We start from the raw sequence: 16,444 nt of genomic DNA, 5'->3' as shown, positions 1-16,444 counted from the left end.
TGTGTGTGTGTTGTGTGTGTGTGTGTGTGTGTGTGTGTGTGTGTGTGTGTGTGTGTGTGTGTGTGTGTGTGTGTGTAGACTGAATACTGTGTCTCCTCTGACTGGCTGAATGATTGTGTCTCTGTGTGTGTGTTTTGAATAGCTCAGATTGTGACAGAAGGACACTGGCTTCTGATCTGTGGTGAGCCAGTCACTTTATCTCTGTAGGCCAGTGACAAGGGCAGAGGTGCAGTGTGTCTGTGTCTGTACGGTCCTGTAAGGCACTGGGATGCAGCTGATTAAGGCTTCCCGAAGGATTACGTTTTAATCCCCAGTCTTGGACCTGGAAAACGCTGCTTTCCTCGTCAAAGCCTCAACCTCCTGATGTTTATTTTTGAGCAGTATCATGTTCAGTCTTTGTATTCTTACAAATAGATTTTGGTGTAGTCGTTTTCTTTGGTGTGGTTTTCCCAGTTTGTCAAACTGCTGTCAGTGTTTTGTTTTTTTTTGTTTGTTTTTGGTTTTATGGTCTAGAACCCAAGTCCCAGGCAAACGACCATGAAATAGAAAGTCAGGACCCTGACGTGTCCTTATCCAGACCCATGCTGTGCAGGTGCAGCTTTTAATCGCCACTTCTATTGAAGCACAGTGCTTAGAAAAGGTAGTTCGTCAGCAGACTCCAGTTGTCATGTGTGGTAAGAGCCAGCTAATCACTCTGTCCAAGCCAATCTGCAGGAGTGATCTGTCACTGAGAGGAGCTGTAGATTATGGGCCCGGGTGAGGTCCGTTTGATCAATGTAACTAGCTGATTGTACTTGTCATTCCAGCGCTATTATCTTCCCAGCCATTGATATGAAGGAACCCATCCAGCGCATTTTAAATAGCTGAAGCACAGTGTGCTGACAGGCAGGGCAGGGAATGTTAAAAATAATTGAATTCTACATTCTAATCCATCTGTAAAGGGGTTCCTTGATTAAATTAGCCTAATAGATATTATTTTTTTACATGACTGCATAATATTGCCCGTAATCATGTCCCAACTAGGCTAACGAGCCTTCCAATTTACTATTGACATTAAACTTGCAAAGAAAGAGGCCATCTCAGAGCAGTTTCAGAGCAGTTTTTCCTCTATTTCTGAAAAGGTATGCTAATTTGTGCTAAAAAGGGAAAATTACAGGCTTTGTTAATGCTTCAAGCAATCATATTGTCTATATTCCAGCTGACGTCATCCCTCGTTTACTAAATTATTATAACCGTGTCTACGTTCGGCCTCCAGCTTGGTTTTGTGTATGACATTTAGGGGGAAAAAAATAATTGTCAGCAACGCAAACAAAAAAAAGAACTGACCATAAGTAAATTGTCTTTTTCCAAAATCTGAGACCAATCCTCTTTCTTTTGTAATCACATAGTTATATGTGACTATACTTACTGGAAAGCTTTATGCTGCCTAGTTTTATTTATTTTTATAAAGGAATCCCAGCAGGGCATCAGGAATAAAAAGGTCCTGTTTATTCACCTCTGCTGCAAAGCCAAAGCCAATGGGCTGAACATCGTACACACATCCTGGACAAAGACACGTAAACACCTTGCTGTAATCCTCTGATCGCCGTGAGAGTAAAGAAGCTGAAATTCGCTGACGGCTGTGTGTGAATTGGGGTTGGATACCGTAGAGTAAGCAAGTTGAAACCGCCGGCAAGAAACTGGAGTCGGGGTTTGTTTATTATTGAACAGAGATGATTAGTTCAGGGATTGTAGATCCACCAAAGTAGAGAGAGTAAGTGGGACCTCCATGTATTAGGGAGTAGCACACACCATTGTTTGTAAAGTGTTTTATTTTTGGTTTACATACATTCCCATGTATGTACTCCATGCACTGCCATTGCTGGTAGTGTCACATGATCTGTCTGTGTGTATGTAAATAAAACCTATTCACCTGTGGGGCATATCAAACTCAACCTCTGCCTTGATCTCCTGCCTGTCACTCGGCAGCGAATATACGCACCCACACGGCAGATGGCTACCCTGTCACAGCATGTTTTATTTATGTTTGGTGCATTCTGGTGTGAGAGTTGTACTCGGACTTCTAAAAATAAGTCAGACAAGAGCGTTAGGGAAACTGAAATGCACATGGAAGGATGGGTGCATGCAATCTGTAAGAAGAAACAAGGCTGGTTTAGTCTAGACAGGAAATCTGGAAAGAAAAATAGATGAACGGCTAGTTTCGCAGACCCTGATTGACACTAGACTTGGACATTAGGTAGTCCAGGATTAGTGCTAATAAGGACCTGTGAAACCAGCCATAGGAATGTGGTTATTGGCATTATTCCCAGTATTAATGGATTTGGACCCTGGGTACCTGCGTCAGCCTATTGTATTTAGTCTAGTCCCAGTTTTGTGATTGTGCAAAGAGGCCATGTAGATTGCAAGCCTGGTTTGGCTGTTGCTTTGCCACCTCCGTTGTAGGTGGTTTGTGGTAATGAAAAGCCTGCGTTTGATATGATACGTATTCTGAACCCTCGGCTTGCCAGTACAGACTCAATGTGACCTGGGTATCACTTTTCTTTTTTTTCAGTTGGCCTCTACCACCTGCTTGCGTGGCAGCACTGGAGCATTGCGATCCAGCTGAGGAAACTTCAAATCAGTTTCACCCATTATTTCAGGAGGGCAATTTCAGCGCGATTCAGGCCTGAGCTTCAGTTGGAATGAATCTACAGATAATAAAACGGCAGGCTTAATTATCTGTGTCTGTCCAAGTGCAGCTAACGACAAACTTGGAAAGTGTAATTGATTTCAGACTTTGTTTAAAAGCCGGGCCAAAGAAAGTGGTTCTTGAGCATGTTATTAAGAGACAGCTTAAAAGACTGGTTCTACAGTACACTGCACCCGTCAAGGGAGCACCTTGCTGGGAGAGAACTTAATAGGTGTGCGTCTGGAGGGTTAATGAGATCCTGACCCTCCCCTGGAGCTGTTTAAAACCAGTGTGTTCACTGCTTTGTCAGTACCTGTTCATTGTGCAGTTATTGTGTGCTGTTTATGGGTTTAGATCAATGAATGCTCAGTGTTAGCCTATTGAAAACTTTCTGTGACAGCGGACTATTGCGGCAGTTCATTACACAAGCAGCAGAGATGCAGTCAATTTACAGGCCGATTCACTGTGAGAAAACATTATTCTTTCATAGGCTCAGTTCATGTTTAGTTTTAACCAGACTTTGTTCAGGAAGCAGTCAGCGCCAGTATAATGGCAATCCAGTTTCAGTTTACAGCTATCTCATCTCCATGTTAGATTGTTTAGGAAACCGGTCTAAAAGTTTCTCATAAACTGGTTTGTTGCTTTGTTTGAAGCAGTGCATTTCAAGTGCCTTGTGACACTGTTGGTTCAGATAGTGTAGTTACCGTGTGCTGTGCATGAAGTGTCCAGATAGTAATATTGAATTCCTTACTCGTAGCAGGTTTGTGATGTTCAGCTATCTGCATGACAGATTCAGCCTGTCAGACCTCATTACCTGCAAGGCATAAGTATTTTTAATGTTTCAAATTAGCTGTATAATTTAAAAAATATATATAGAAAGTTTAAGGAAAGTGGAATGAAGCTGAAAGTAGATAGGGTGTAACAGAAAGCACTGCATGGGAAGTGTCAGTGTACTCATGACCTTTATACAACTTACAACCCCCCCCCCCCCCCCCCCCCCCCCCAACACCCCCCCCCCCCCCCCCCCCCCCCCCCCCACCCCCCCCCCCCCCCCCCCCCCCCCCCCCCCCCCCCCCCCCCCCCCCCCCCCCCCCACCTCTGCATGGGAATTGTGTGGCTGTATACTGCTAGACAGAAATAAATACAACCCCCCCCCCCCCCCCCCCCCCCCCAAAAATTAAAAAAAAAAAAATCACTAAAGCACAGCCTTCAAGATAATACAGTTTTATTTTGCATGGATGTAAAATCCTTATACCCAAGTGTCCCTCGTAAAGAAACTTTAGAGGCTTGTCAAAAAGCACCAGATAATAGACTAAATAAATCAATACCAGCAGTAGAGGTGCTGAACATGATCAGCGTAGTTTTAGAAAACCAGTTATTTTACATTTGTTGATAAGAATTATAAACCAAACAATGGTACAGCAGTAGGATCTAAATTCGGAATGCATTTTGCCAGCAGATACATGGGGAAATGGGAAGAACAATTACTTAGAAAATCAGAGAGAGAACCTTTAGAATACATTTGGCTTGTAGATGATATTTTTGGGATTTGGACACATGCAGAAGAATCTCTTTTCCAGTTTCATAAAAGGGCAAATGAAATACACAGTAATATTAAGGTGGACCTTCGGTGGACAAGAAAAGAAATGTAATTTTTAGATACTACAGTAAAACTTGAAGAAGGTTCAATTGAGAGTGAGCTCTTCTGTAAACCTCTGACTTGCACCAGTATTTACACATGTCCTCTGCACATCCAATACACACTAAAAGGGCAATCCCAAAGGGTCTAGGAATAAGAATACAAAGAATATACTCAAGAGAAAGTGACTGTATTAAAAACTAATCTTAAATCTTAATTTAGGTGATATTTTATTTCACAGTAAACATAAAAGAGTAAATGACAGAATATGTTCTACAAATACTTGCAGTAGTGCATGCAAAGTGTATAAATACATGGACAAAAGTAAAAAATATAATTAAACATAAGGACAACACCTATCCACTAAATACTACTGTAAAATAGCAATGTTGTTTGTAGAATAGCCTGTGAAAAATGTGATGAAATAAAACATGTTGGAGAGACTGGAACAACTTTATATAAAATAATTCAGAACCACCTTTCATTCATTAGAAATAAAAAATGGATGAACCAATAGAACAGAACTTCACCAGTCAAGGACATAAATGATGTAAAGTTTGTAGTATTAGAACAGCTAAAATTAGACAATGCAACATATAGAAGAATAAAAGAAAGTAAATGGATAAATAGAGTGAACATGGTTATCCCAGTGGGACTTAACAGAAAACAATGAACTAATTAACTCCAATAAATATGTAACATTAAATAAACTAAATTAATTCAAAAGTTGTGCATGCTGATGCGCTGGAGAGGCCAAATCAAGGCTGATCCTCAGAGCCAGCATTGCATGAGAATATAAATATAAGTTTATATAAAATAATGTTAATTGGAATTAATACAGATTTAAAGATAGAAGTAAAAATGGTGTCACAATATACAGAAGTCCATTGCATCATGTAAGAATAAATTATGGATTTGACTATAAACAATAACTAGTAGTTGTCATGCTGTCAAAAACCTATAAATACCTCCAGTGTTTTGTTTCAAAAACATGCTCCCTTGAGAAAGATATGTACAAAATATGGAAACCTTGGGCAGCTGGCTGTTTGAGATATATATATATAATTGCACACAGACACACGTCACTTGTGCGTCAGTCCCAGAGAAAATGACTAACAGAGTGCTGTGGTCTCTCTTTGTATTACACCTGGAAAGTGTTGCGCTCCTTGAGCACAGTTATTCTGTCTCACAAAGTAAAGTCAGTGATGCTGCAGCCGTGGCTAGCAAGCCCTTTTGTTGGTTTCTGTGGGATTGAAACAGCTGGTGGGGTTTGTGTTGCGCCCCTTTGAGCAGAACAGGCCGGTGAAAAAGTTTGGTAAACAGACAGCAGGCTTCTGGACAGGGGAGGTGGGTGAAGCCAGGAAGCGGACTGTGTGAGTAAACACAGCGTACAAAGAGCTTAGCCAGGGATAACAGGGGGAGACACACAAACACAGCCCTGCAACAACAGGGGAAACCACCGAATCCAATCAATTATTTGAGGAAGTGAAGAGCAGCCCGCGCTGATGGAGCTGTGATTGACACTCCCTTCTTATTACTGCACCCAGCCAAAGGAATTGCATTCCAGTAGCAATACCTAACCCTAACCCTAACCTGAAATCAATTACAGGTGGGAATGTCATGTGATAATAATGAGAATAATACAGCAATAATAATCTCATCTCCTTCTTCTGCAGAGTCACATTCACCTGCTAATGTTGGTAAACATGCTTACTTACAATCATATGTACTGTTAACGTCCAAGTGCATTGTATTGTACCCTTTTCAAGAGAAAAACAAGATATATATGTGTGTGTGCGTGTGTGTGTAGTAGTCAAAAGTTTACATTACTCCAATGAAAATGTATAATTTCTAGAGATTTCTTGAAAACAATTCTAGAAAAAAATATTTTTTAGCAAAGGATTTGCTTTTGTGGATGAGGAAAAAAGTTACAAGAAATAGATATCTGCAATTATTTATTTAAGCATTTTTTTTGCAAAACTCAAATAAATGCAAATTCAAAAGAGCTTTTGGCATGATTCTTTTTAGTGATTTTTAATTTCTTCAATGCAAAAGGAGGGGGGGGAGGGGGGGGCGCTGTGGGCTGCATAACAACACACATCTGACTAAAATACAAAATAAAATAACTCCCTCTCTGTAATGCACATATAGTGAAGCAACAATATAACTTTCTGTGAATTAACCCTGCATAAAGCACCATGTAATCAATGCTATATTTTTTACAAAAAAAAAGTGTGAGAAAGAGACCGCGAGATCGTCTCCCGGAGAAAGCCACAGCTCCTCTCACAGCAAAAAAGTAAATACATTAGGAAAGATAAACAAGTAATAGGCTTAGTATTTATTTAGTTATGAAATGAATGCTGTAGTGCATTTTTTGTCTCATCACTCCACAAAGAGTGGCTTTTTCCTTGGCCTGCGAACATTGAGCCCTTCACCATGCAATACTGGACCTGTGGTTGAAATGGGAACCCCAGTCCCACCTGCAGCTAATTCACTTTGATATCTTTAGCAGTCAATCTCAGATTGTTATTAACCTTCCTCACAATTCTTCTACTTGTTCTTGGTGAAAGAACTTTCTTTCTACCAGACTGAGGGAGTGTTATGACAGCACCATGAGTCTTGTCTTGTACTTCTTGAAAATAGAAATTATAATTGGGATACTCAAATGCTTGGAAATCTTGTATCCTTATCCAGCTTTATGGCAATAAATTATTTTCTGCCTAAAGTCTTCAGATAGCTCTTTACTTTTTCCCGTATTGACTTATTGGTAATGACAGCAATCATCCTATGCCTAACCCTTTTATACTCTCTAAGAATGTTCACCTACAATCCAGCATTTTCTAGAAGCAATTTCTTTAAACTGTACAAACTATACACTGTGTGTGTGTTTGTGTTTGTGTTTGTGTTGTGTATTTATTTATATATATATATATATATATATATATATATTATATATATATATATATATATATATATATATATACACACACACACACACACACACACTCTCAATATTCTTGTATACTTTTTACACACACATACACGCTTTGAGTGATTTAAAAAAAAAAATAGCAGAACAGGATATAACAACATGTTCGATTCCATGACTTTCTTTGGCCAAAAATCTGACGTTGGCTTAGTTATTATTTATTTATTTGTGTATGTATTTATTTTGCTTGAGTCTGTGTAATTATTCCAGTTACTGTTCTGTACTTTCAGAAAACATGCAATCAAATACACAAATCAGAAAATAATGGTTGCATGTTACTGCTTATTGCTAACAGATTACAGAGTTCAAAATCAAGCACAAATGTGCCTGGAGACATGCCTGAGCTGAAAGAGAGAGGTTTTTTTTTTTTTTTTTTTTGCCTGTTTGTTTTTTTTCACAATTTTTTAATTTGTGTCGTCGTTAATGATTGAAGAAAAAGTAGGGTTCAGGGGTTTTGATAAGAAGGGTTTATATTCAACCCCAAAGTGAAATATTCCTATTCATTTTGGAACTTGATTTGAATGACAGCATCTTGATCCCCTTTTCATTGTTTTTCTTCCCATAGTGAGTGTTTGAAGCTTATACATTTTTTTTTGTTCCATCTATTTTAAATGTCATTTTGCCATACCTGTTTGTTTTTATCCACTTTCACCTTTTCGTTCTTTCTTTAGTGCCGTTTTCTGTTTCTCCATCACGGCCTATATACTTCTGAATTGTTTCACTGACTCGGGGGTACCCTCGTTCTATGGGGTACTCTTGTTCAATGCTAGTTGCACAGACGTGCTGTTTTTACTTACAGTACAGTATCTAAAACAGAGGTACCGATACGTTCTTGCATTTGTCACACTTTTACATGCAGACTAGCATACTTGTTTTGTTAGACTTCATTGCTGTGTCTCTATTCCAACCACTGTGATCATTGCTGTACCCTTGCTGAGTTGCCGGTTGATCTCCTTTAGTCCTATTCCGTAGATGGAGACAGAGGTAAGGTTTAGTGAAGTGCAGTCTAATCCCTTGCTGTGGGAGCCATTTCTGTCTTTCCATATGTCTCTCACCATGCTTCATCATCTCCTTTTCTAGTGGGACGGGGAGTCAGCATTCTCAGCAGCAGAGCGGCTCTTGCTGTGAGGATGTCCACTTTCACTGAGTTAAAGGCAGCGCTGCAGGTCACTGCGGAGGCCTGGAATAGCCTTTTTTCAATAGATGTGTTTGCTGTTTTAGCCCAAAGAACATCATGTAGCTACATTGAGACAAATTTTTTGGTGGGTGGCTTAGTCACCAGTGTTGTGTAATAGATGACCCATTTAGTCCATGTTTAGTAATGTTGGAGTTGCTCTGTTTCATATTTGAAATTGACAATTGCATCTGTATTCTGCCCTTTCAAAAAAAGCTGAAGGATGCAGTGTAGTAGCGCATTCTTATTGCAGACACTACACCCTGTGACCCTTACTCTAGAATAGCCTATCTGGCATTTAGTAACCAAACGTAGGAAACTGCTGCAGTTACATGATGGCAGGTGAAACTTGAACGCTTTATGTTGAAAGTGCTGTATTATGTATTTAGCATTAATAGATGCAAACAATTTGTTTATTTATTAAACGGCAAAACATCGAATAGCACTGTGTATAAGAATTAGATATGACAGGTGCGACTTTAAGTACTTTCAAAGGATAATCAGTGGGATGATTTTATTTATTTCTCCCCCTTCTCATTTTTCTGTTTCCTCAAGATCATAAAACAGTCACGCTATTGATCAGAGGCTGCTGTGGTCATTTATGGGCTCTTCCCGGTGGCTAGCTGATAAATCTGCATCACTGCAAGAGCAAGCTCACCTCATCGGCCAGATTTAGAGATTTCAGCGAGCAGCCGTAATTAAGCCAGAAATATGTGTGCACCTTTTTCTTGTTTGCAGACCTCGCCTGCATTTCCCCCTAGCAACGAGGGCTGGGAGAGAAGGCATGCATGCCAAAGGGCAGTCAACTGCTGAGCATTTCCTCTGCAGCAGAGAGAGGGCAGCCCCTGCCGAGCACGCACCCCCACGCTGCATTGTTCCTGGCCCCTCTTCCATGCCTGCCTGGTCCAGCCTCTCCACTTTCACGAGGAGGCAGGAAGGTCCTGTACAAATTCCTTGCTGCTAGCCCAGTATTGCCACACTATAGTCCTCTCTCTCTCGCTGTCAAATTCAAATTCAAAGGTGCTTTATTGGCATGACTAACAACATTAGTATTGCCAAAGCAGTTACAGTACATAACATGTGTAACAGCATAGCGTACAAAAAAATGTTTTGAACAATGAGATACAATAAAAATAAAATAAAAAGTATGGAAAAATACAGATTAAATTAAATCAAGCAATACTATGTTCATGGTAAGTGTAATGGTAATGGAAATAATTTTTACAGTAACATGAAATAATAGCAATAATAACAGTTCAGTTAGATTTATAACAGTGTAGGAGAAAGTGCATCTCTGTCTCTACCTCTCATGTGACTACATAGCCGATCTTCTCTGGGCAGCCAGGGCTGTCTGTGTCAGCCTTTTTTTATGGCCAGGCTGTGGTCACTGAGCCTGTACTTGGTCAGGATCTGTCTCTGCCTTGTATTTCTGACACTGAAGAGATACTCTGCGAGGGTGTAGTTTCTATTTAGGGTCCGATAGCAATCAAGTTTATTTCAGGATTTAGTTTCATTGTCCCAATTCCAGATAAGATGCTTTATTTTGTTTTATAATTTGGTTGACTCTGATTGGCACCAGGTTAGCAGTGCTGTCCTGAAGCTGGTTAGTGTTAGTGTTAGTGGGGGTCAGTGCAGTGAGCTTCAGGGCCAGCTGACTGAGGGGACTCTTTTCTGGGCTGAGCTCTTGGGCTTGCAGGGCCTTGTACTGGAGGGAGTCTGGGGGGCTTGTGCGGAGATGCATCCAGAATTTGAGTGTTCTTTTTTTGATGTGGATGAGCAGTGGGTAACAACCTAATTCAGCCCTGCATGCATGATTAGGTGTTTTCCTCTGTACTTGTAATATATTTTTGCAGAATTCTGCATGCAGGGTTTCTGCAGGATGCTTCTCTCTCTCTCTCTCTCTGTCTTTCTCTCTCTCTCCACTCCTCCTAGTGAGAATTTGGTAAGATTGAGACTACATCTTGGAGTCAGCAGGTTTCCCTCCAAGCCCTCCTTTTCCTCCTCCCATTGTAGTTAATATAGAAAAACAAGGATATATTTACTTCAACTCAAAATAGTCTCCATTATCAATATTTGTGTTGAGTTTACAAAAAAAAAAAAAAAAAAAAACACATCTCTGGAAAATGTCTTCTAATTCAATAATGAAGAACTGCACTAGAGATAATCTGCTGTGTTTCACAACAAATGCATTCAGTTACTCCAGACTTTGAGACTCCCGAGATGGAAATTGACCAAAATAATTGTGCCAGTATAGTTACACAAACACGGGAAAAGTGGATGATTTGATTGAAGGGAAAAAAGAAGCACCCATCTGGCTTTGTGTGTATGAAACAGACCTAAGGCATTTGACTGTTCATTAACAATAAAGACATCAGTTTAGCTGAACAGAAGTGATGGCCACTGTTGGAACTATGAAACTGTGAGATTCAGTTAAGTAATTAAGGAGCTAGTTCCCCATGGTGTGGACTCATCGCGACCTGAGATTGTGCTTTGGAATCCCAATCTGCCTCCCCCCTCTGTTGGAATGTGTTTTCGCCTGCAGGGTAAAACAAGGGACTCCCGAAATCAGGACGCTTATGCTGGTATCCATTAAAAGAACAGCAGAGTTTCAGTAGCCCCAAGGCAATTTGGAATGAATATAAAACAGACAGGCAGAAAGCAATGCCATTTTAGGAGGTATTTAACAGTGAGCTATAAGAAAGCCTCAGCTCTTCTCGTGATCTGGTGATGGTTGAGATGCATTCAGTGTGGGTGGGGGCCACTAGCACGCTCTTCTGTTTTAGTGCTCCTCATTGCCAGTTCATTCACATGCGCTCACATTCACTCCCAGTTTCAACCATATCCCTTACTGACTGCTGACTGCATATCAGCTTGAGCCACAAGCAGTTTCAGTGTCCTCCTTGAATAATCGGCCCAATCATCTGATTGCGTTCTTCATGGGTTCGATAATGGGTAGTCCAGCGGGTCCTGCCTCTTTTTAAAGGGACTCCTGTGAAGCTGCAGTGTGCTTGAGACTGTCAGCTCAGGGCTGGGTGTGATTAAGAAGGATGCCACCATGTTATTGATCCCTGGCCCATCGATCAGCTATTGTTATGTGTCGGCCTCTGTGATAAACTGATATGTTTAGCAGATGCTGGTACGAAATACTGTACACAGATAATTTATAATTATTACAGCCACAGTGTTGGAGTAGACCATTTCAATGCCTTAGTTTTACTTCCAACGTGAGGCTTTATTTATTATACAGGTTCTCTGATGGTGCAAATAAAGGTTGAGCACCTCTCTGTATTCTAAACCCGTTCAAATAAAAAGTGTGTATGTCAACATATGTACACCGTATTAACTTATAGATCATGGAACAAAATACTGGATTTAAAGCCAAGAGCAGTTAGCTAGTTCTTAGTCTGCCCTAAAATGGGTAGAACCAAAAAAAACAACTCTCCTTAAATGTTCATTATCAGCCAACAACTTAATATCTCTGATTTTACAACAGTAAAAAGAAAACCTTGTTGCCACTCTGGGGTCATTCCACTTGTAGCAGGAAGTGAGGCAAAACTAATCCTGAGGTGCAATGAAAGCAGGTTGTTTACACTGACCAGATTAGAACCAGATTAGTGTTGATCTGACACAGGATTATACAGAGTGCTGAAACCCTGTCCCCACACCAGGCTTTCCCAGGAAAGCTGCACTGCCATGCGCTTGGTACACAGCACTTAGGCACAGTATCCACCCTGAGAAGCCACAGCACAGTTGTTTAAAACTTCCCATTGATGCACTGTCTCAACCATGTTTTTTTTGTACTATTAATGCTGACAAACTCAAAGCTGTGTGAAGTTGTATTCCCTCTATCTTGCTGAGTAAAAGATGACAGCTGAATGAACAACTTCTGTGAGGAAAACCCTGGCTACTTCACATAAAGAGTGCCAAACTGCATCAGAGATCTTTAAAAATAGATATGCATGAGTGGAAAGCAGTGTTGAGTCCTAAATATCCTGTTTCTTCCAGGGAGGAGAGAGAGCGGTGGATCCGGGCCAAGTACGAGCAGAAGCTGTTCCTGGCGGCCCCGCCTCTCGCTGACCTGCCCCTGGGGCAGCACCTGTTGAGGTCCACTGCAGAGGAGGACCTGCGCATGGTGGTGCTGCTGCTGGCACACGGGGGGCGAGATGAGGTCAACGAGACCTGTGGGGAGGGAGACGGGCGCACAGCTCTGCACCTCGCCTGCCACAAGGGCAACGTCGTCATCACACAGCTGCTGATATGGGTACGGCGCTCCTGTTCTTTTCTTTTGCTATTGGCCTGCTCGACTCTTCTACAGCGCTCCTGTTATCGACAACAGAGACAGCATCCCTCAAGGAATGGACTAGACCATGATCTGTTGAAAAAACAAACTGGATAGATAGACAGGTTGAAGTATTGAAATTTAAATATTGTAGTGTTGATTTTATCCTGTAACCATACTGTTAAGATTTCATAGAACTGAAAATTTCTGTTGGGCTTAGACATTTAAAAACAACAGGGTCTGCTGTACATGGTACATCCTCACATAAATAACTTGCTAGCAGAGAAGGGTGCTGCCACAGCCAGTCGAAATGCATTTCTACAGGAAGTTGATGTTGCAGACTTGCATTTTTCTGTCCTTACCCTTCCTGTGCTTTGCCTTGCAGTACGGGGTGGACGTGATGACCCGGGACGCCCACGGGAACACAGCGCTTGCGTACGCGCGGCAGGCCATGAGCCAGGAGTGCATCGACACACTGCTGCAGTACGGCTGCCCCGACGAGCGCTTCGCTCTCATGGCCACACCCAATCTGTCCCGCAAGAACAACAACCGTAACAACAGCAACAGCGGCAGCATCGTAGGGGCGGGAAGGATGCCGACCATCATCTGATGCTACTGCACCCTGGTGGTGACCCCTGGCACTGCTGCCTTTTGATTTTGAACAGTCCTCTCCATTTTGTTTGGATTCTAGCCTGCATCTGTGTTAATATAAAATACATATAAATACATCTACCTGGACTCATCGGAGAACAGTTTGTAAGAGTTGGCCTGGAGGTTGAGGAAAAAACCACTTCCCAAGAAAATTAGAGAGCGACTTGTTTGCTTCATAGACTGTGGATTAATATTAGATTTTCAACCTTTCTGTACTGATAAAAGCAGTCATGCACACGCCTCTCCTGTGACGTATAGGTATCATTTAGTGGAAACCCAGAGGCTATCATCCTTTGCTCTAGAACTTTCAAAGAGAAGCATTTTCACATTGTTTGCACTTCCGCACCAGTGGAGCTGGGAACTGGGAACTGGGTCTTGGCTTGTCCCCATAGGAAAGCCTGACAGGCTGAGTCAGAGGCCCAGGCAGGACTTTGTCAGGTTGCAAAGCTCTTTGATGATTTGTGTCAAACCAGTCAAAGCTAATCTGCCCGCTGGAACCATGGGCTTCATTTCAGTCATAGAGCAGAGTCCCTTCTCTCTCTCTCTCTCTCTCTCTCTCTCTCTCTCTCTCTCTCTCTCTCTCTGATACTGTCGCTATTTTATAGTTCTCTGTAAATAATGAATCAAGAGGAATTTAAGAGCATTAGCCGGGCGAATGATGGGTGTGTTTTTATACCTTTAATTCAGCCTGGAACCTTGAATACACACTTCTGCACTCCGTTATGACCAACCTTCTCTTCATAGCGTTCAGAACAAAAGTCACAAGAGAAGGGATTTTAGTCGGGAATATGTACATATGTGAAGAAAAAATAATCGGAGGAAAGAACTGTATCATTAAAAAAAAAATGACCCCAGTCTGCGGTAGCATTGTGCTTGCTTTCGAAATTAGATAACTTGTTTTTTCTAGAGAATTGCTACTGGTCAGTTCAGAGCGGTGGCTCTTCTCTTTTAGAATTCAGAAGCGTTGTGGCTTTGTTTCGTTATTTTATTTTGTATTTTTTTCGCCACAAAACTAGTTTGTTTTCACTGTTGTGATTCTTTCACTAAATTATGCATTTTTTTCTTTGGTATTCTTGGTTGTTTAAGTGATGCAAATGTGAAGATATCGTGTGTGTGTGTGTGTGTAGACTTGACTGACTGTATGATTGTGTCTCTGTGTGTGTGTATTGCAAACCCAAGTTTCAATGTAGAAGTGTGGAAGCATGTCTTTGTTGTTTTTGTTTTGTGTGTTTAAATCAATGAAAAGTTGGAGTTAGTGCACTGTGACAGAATGCCGTACATTTTGTCACACAGTGTTGGACCAGTATACTTAGGAACACTACAAGAGCTGGTAAATACCATGACATTAAAAATGACACCGTGTCAGTGAACTTTATTATTCCAGGGTTTAGGTTCCAGGGACTATTCATTCATTATCTAGCTGTTTGATATTCTCTGTGTGTTGCCCTGTGAGCTTCTGTTACCTGTGTGTTTTGAGTCTGGGGAATTCATGTATTCACAATTGAATGTATCAGTACTACATTATATTTTGAAAGCAGAATACCCATTTTCTTTATTATTTGTTATAATTAATAACAGATTGAATTTTTTTTTTTTTTTTTTTTTTTTTTTTGTCCCACAAGAATGTCACTCGCACTCACCACTCCTTTGCCTGTCTGAACATTTTATAGATGAAAACCAATGATGAAATGCAGTAGAGTGCCCCCTCCCACCACTTCACTTCCAAACATACATAGACTCAGAGGATTACTTTATTAGCAAAGTTGGTTCAGGTTCTCACCAGACTCATGTTTTTTTTCCCACAGTGGCACCCATCGGCTGCGTACCCTTGTCTCTCCAGCTCCTATACGCTGTGTTTTGTGTGCTGTGGTTTTGTTTCCCTGGACTTCTTAAAACCCTAAATCTCAGAACACTTTTGACCAACGATCAACTGAAAAGGGCTTCTTTGGTTGTAGAATCCATATTTGTAAATATCTTTCTTTTTTGTAAAATTGTTTTGGTGGTATCGTAATTTATAAAAACAAAATGTAAATAATTTGTTCAGACCCTTTTTAATGTATTGTTTGAGTTTGTTTAGTCATTTTTTAAATGATTATAACTTGTTGTAATAATTGGTAACACTTCAGAACCAGAAGAGGGGAGTGATATAAGTTGATGAAAGAACGATATTGCAGATGTGCTTGTGTGTTTTTATTTTGTTTTTTATTTGCTTTCTGTTTCTCTCTTCATGTCTTTCTTCCGGACGCACGCAGGCCCAAACATGCATGATGTAGAGACCACCTCACAGTCAGGACTTCTCCTGGAATTAGCACAGTCAGCAATAGATCTCAGAAAGATATTAGAAAAAAAAACTTTTCGCAGTTTTGATATTTTGTTTTTTATTTAAGCGTTGCAAAAAGAAATCAATTTGTGCTCATTTCTGATGAAGTACATGGCTTTCCCATAGTGCATAGCCAGACTTGCCTTTTGGAGGAGACCAGACCTGCTGACCTTTCTTTGCGCTGTTTATGAAGAGCCACTGGGTCTCAGTGGTGCCCCCTATCAAATCTGTAAGAGAGCTGCATGCATTTTTCGTAGCAGAATATTGAAGTGGTGCAACATCCTATTACTCTGACATAACCTGAAGACAGGACCTTCACATTAGTATTTGAAATGAGAAACATATTCCCGTCACTCATGGGTAGAGGCAGTCCACATCTGTGGGTAACAGAATTCCTTCAAGATCACAGAATTTGCAGGCTCCCGCGGAATACGCATTCTTCCACAGGTTTGCCATATTCTACTGCTACAGAGTCTTTATAATTATATAAACAACAGAATTAACTGATGCTTTGTGTCCTTGAAAACGTAGGAGTTAATTAAAGCCTGGCATTAAGGCTCTAAAAATATTGCCCAATAAGAAGCCTTTTGTGATGTGTTGATTTTGTTCGACAGTTTCTAAAGATTTTACTCCCAAAAAATCTTGCTGTATTAAATTGGAAGTACTTAACCCATAAATTATTTGTTATGATTATGTTAACTTAATTTGCATAATGATAAGCCAT

The 16,444-nt window shown here is 40.7% G+C and overlaps 1 protein-coding gene across 8 annotated transcripts in view; it reads left to right on the top strand.

Annotated features, from left to right (window-relative positions):
- LOC121322443 (arf-GAP with GTPase, ANK repeat and PH domain-containing protein 1-like) overlaps positions 1 to 14,980 on the top strand; it is a 191,694-nt gene extending 176,714 nt beyond the window's left edge. For 7 of the 8 annotated variants that reach the window (XM_041262424.1, XM_041262423.1, XM_041262425.1 and 4 more), the window contains 2 exons: positions 12,476 to 12,731; positions 13,135 to 14,980. In XM_041262424.1, the coding sequence (XP_041118358.1) occupies positions 12,476 to 12,731; positions 13,135 to 13,359 (481 nt within the window). In that variant the 3' untranslated portion in view covers positions 13,360 to 14,980. Of the gene's footprint in view, positions 1 to 2,551; positions 2,841 to 12,475; positions 12,732 to 13,134 lie in introns of those variants that run through there. The other variant, XM_041262422.1, reaches the window with a different exon arrangement.
- Positions 14,981 to 16,444: the final 1,464 nt, after the last annotated feature.

The sequence above is a fragment of the Polyodon spathula genome, chromosome 10 (assembly GCF_017654505.1).
Source record: "Polyodon spathula isolate WHYD16114869_AA chromosome 10, ASM1765450v1, whole genome shotgun sequence".
NCBI lineage: Eukaryota > Metazoa > Chordata > Actinopteri > Acipenseriformes > Polyodontidae > Polyodon > Polyodon spathula.
The sequence above is the reverse complement of the archived record's forward strand: the minus strand, read 5'-3'. Positions and strand labels throughout refer to the sequence as shown.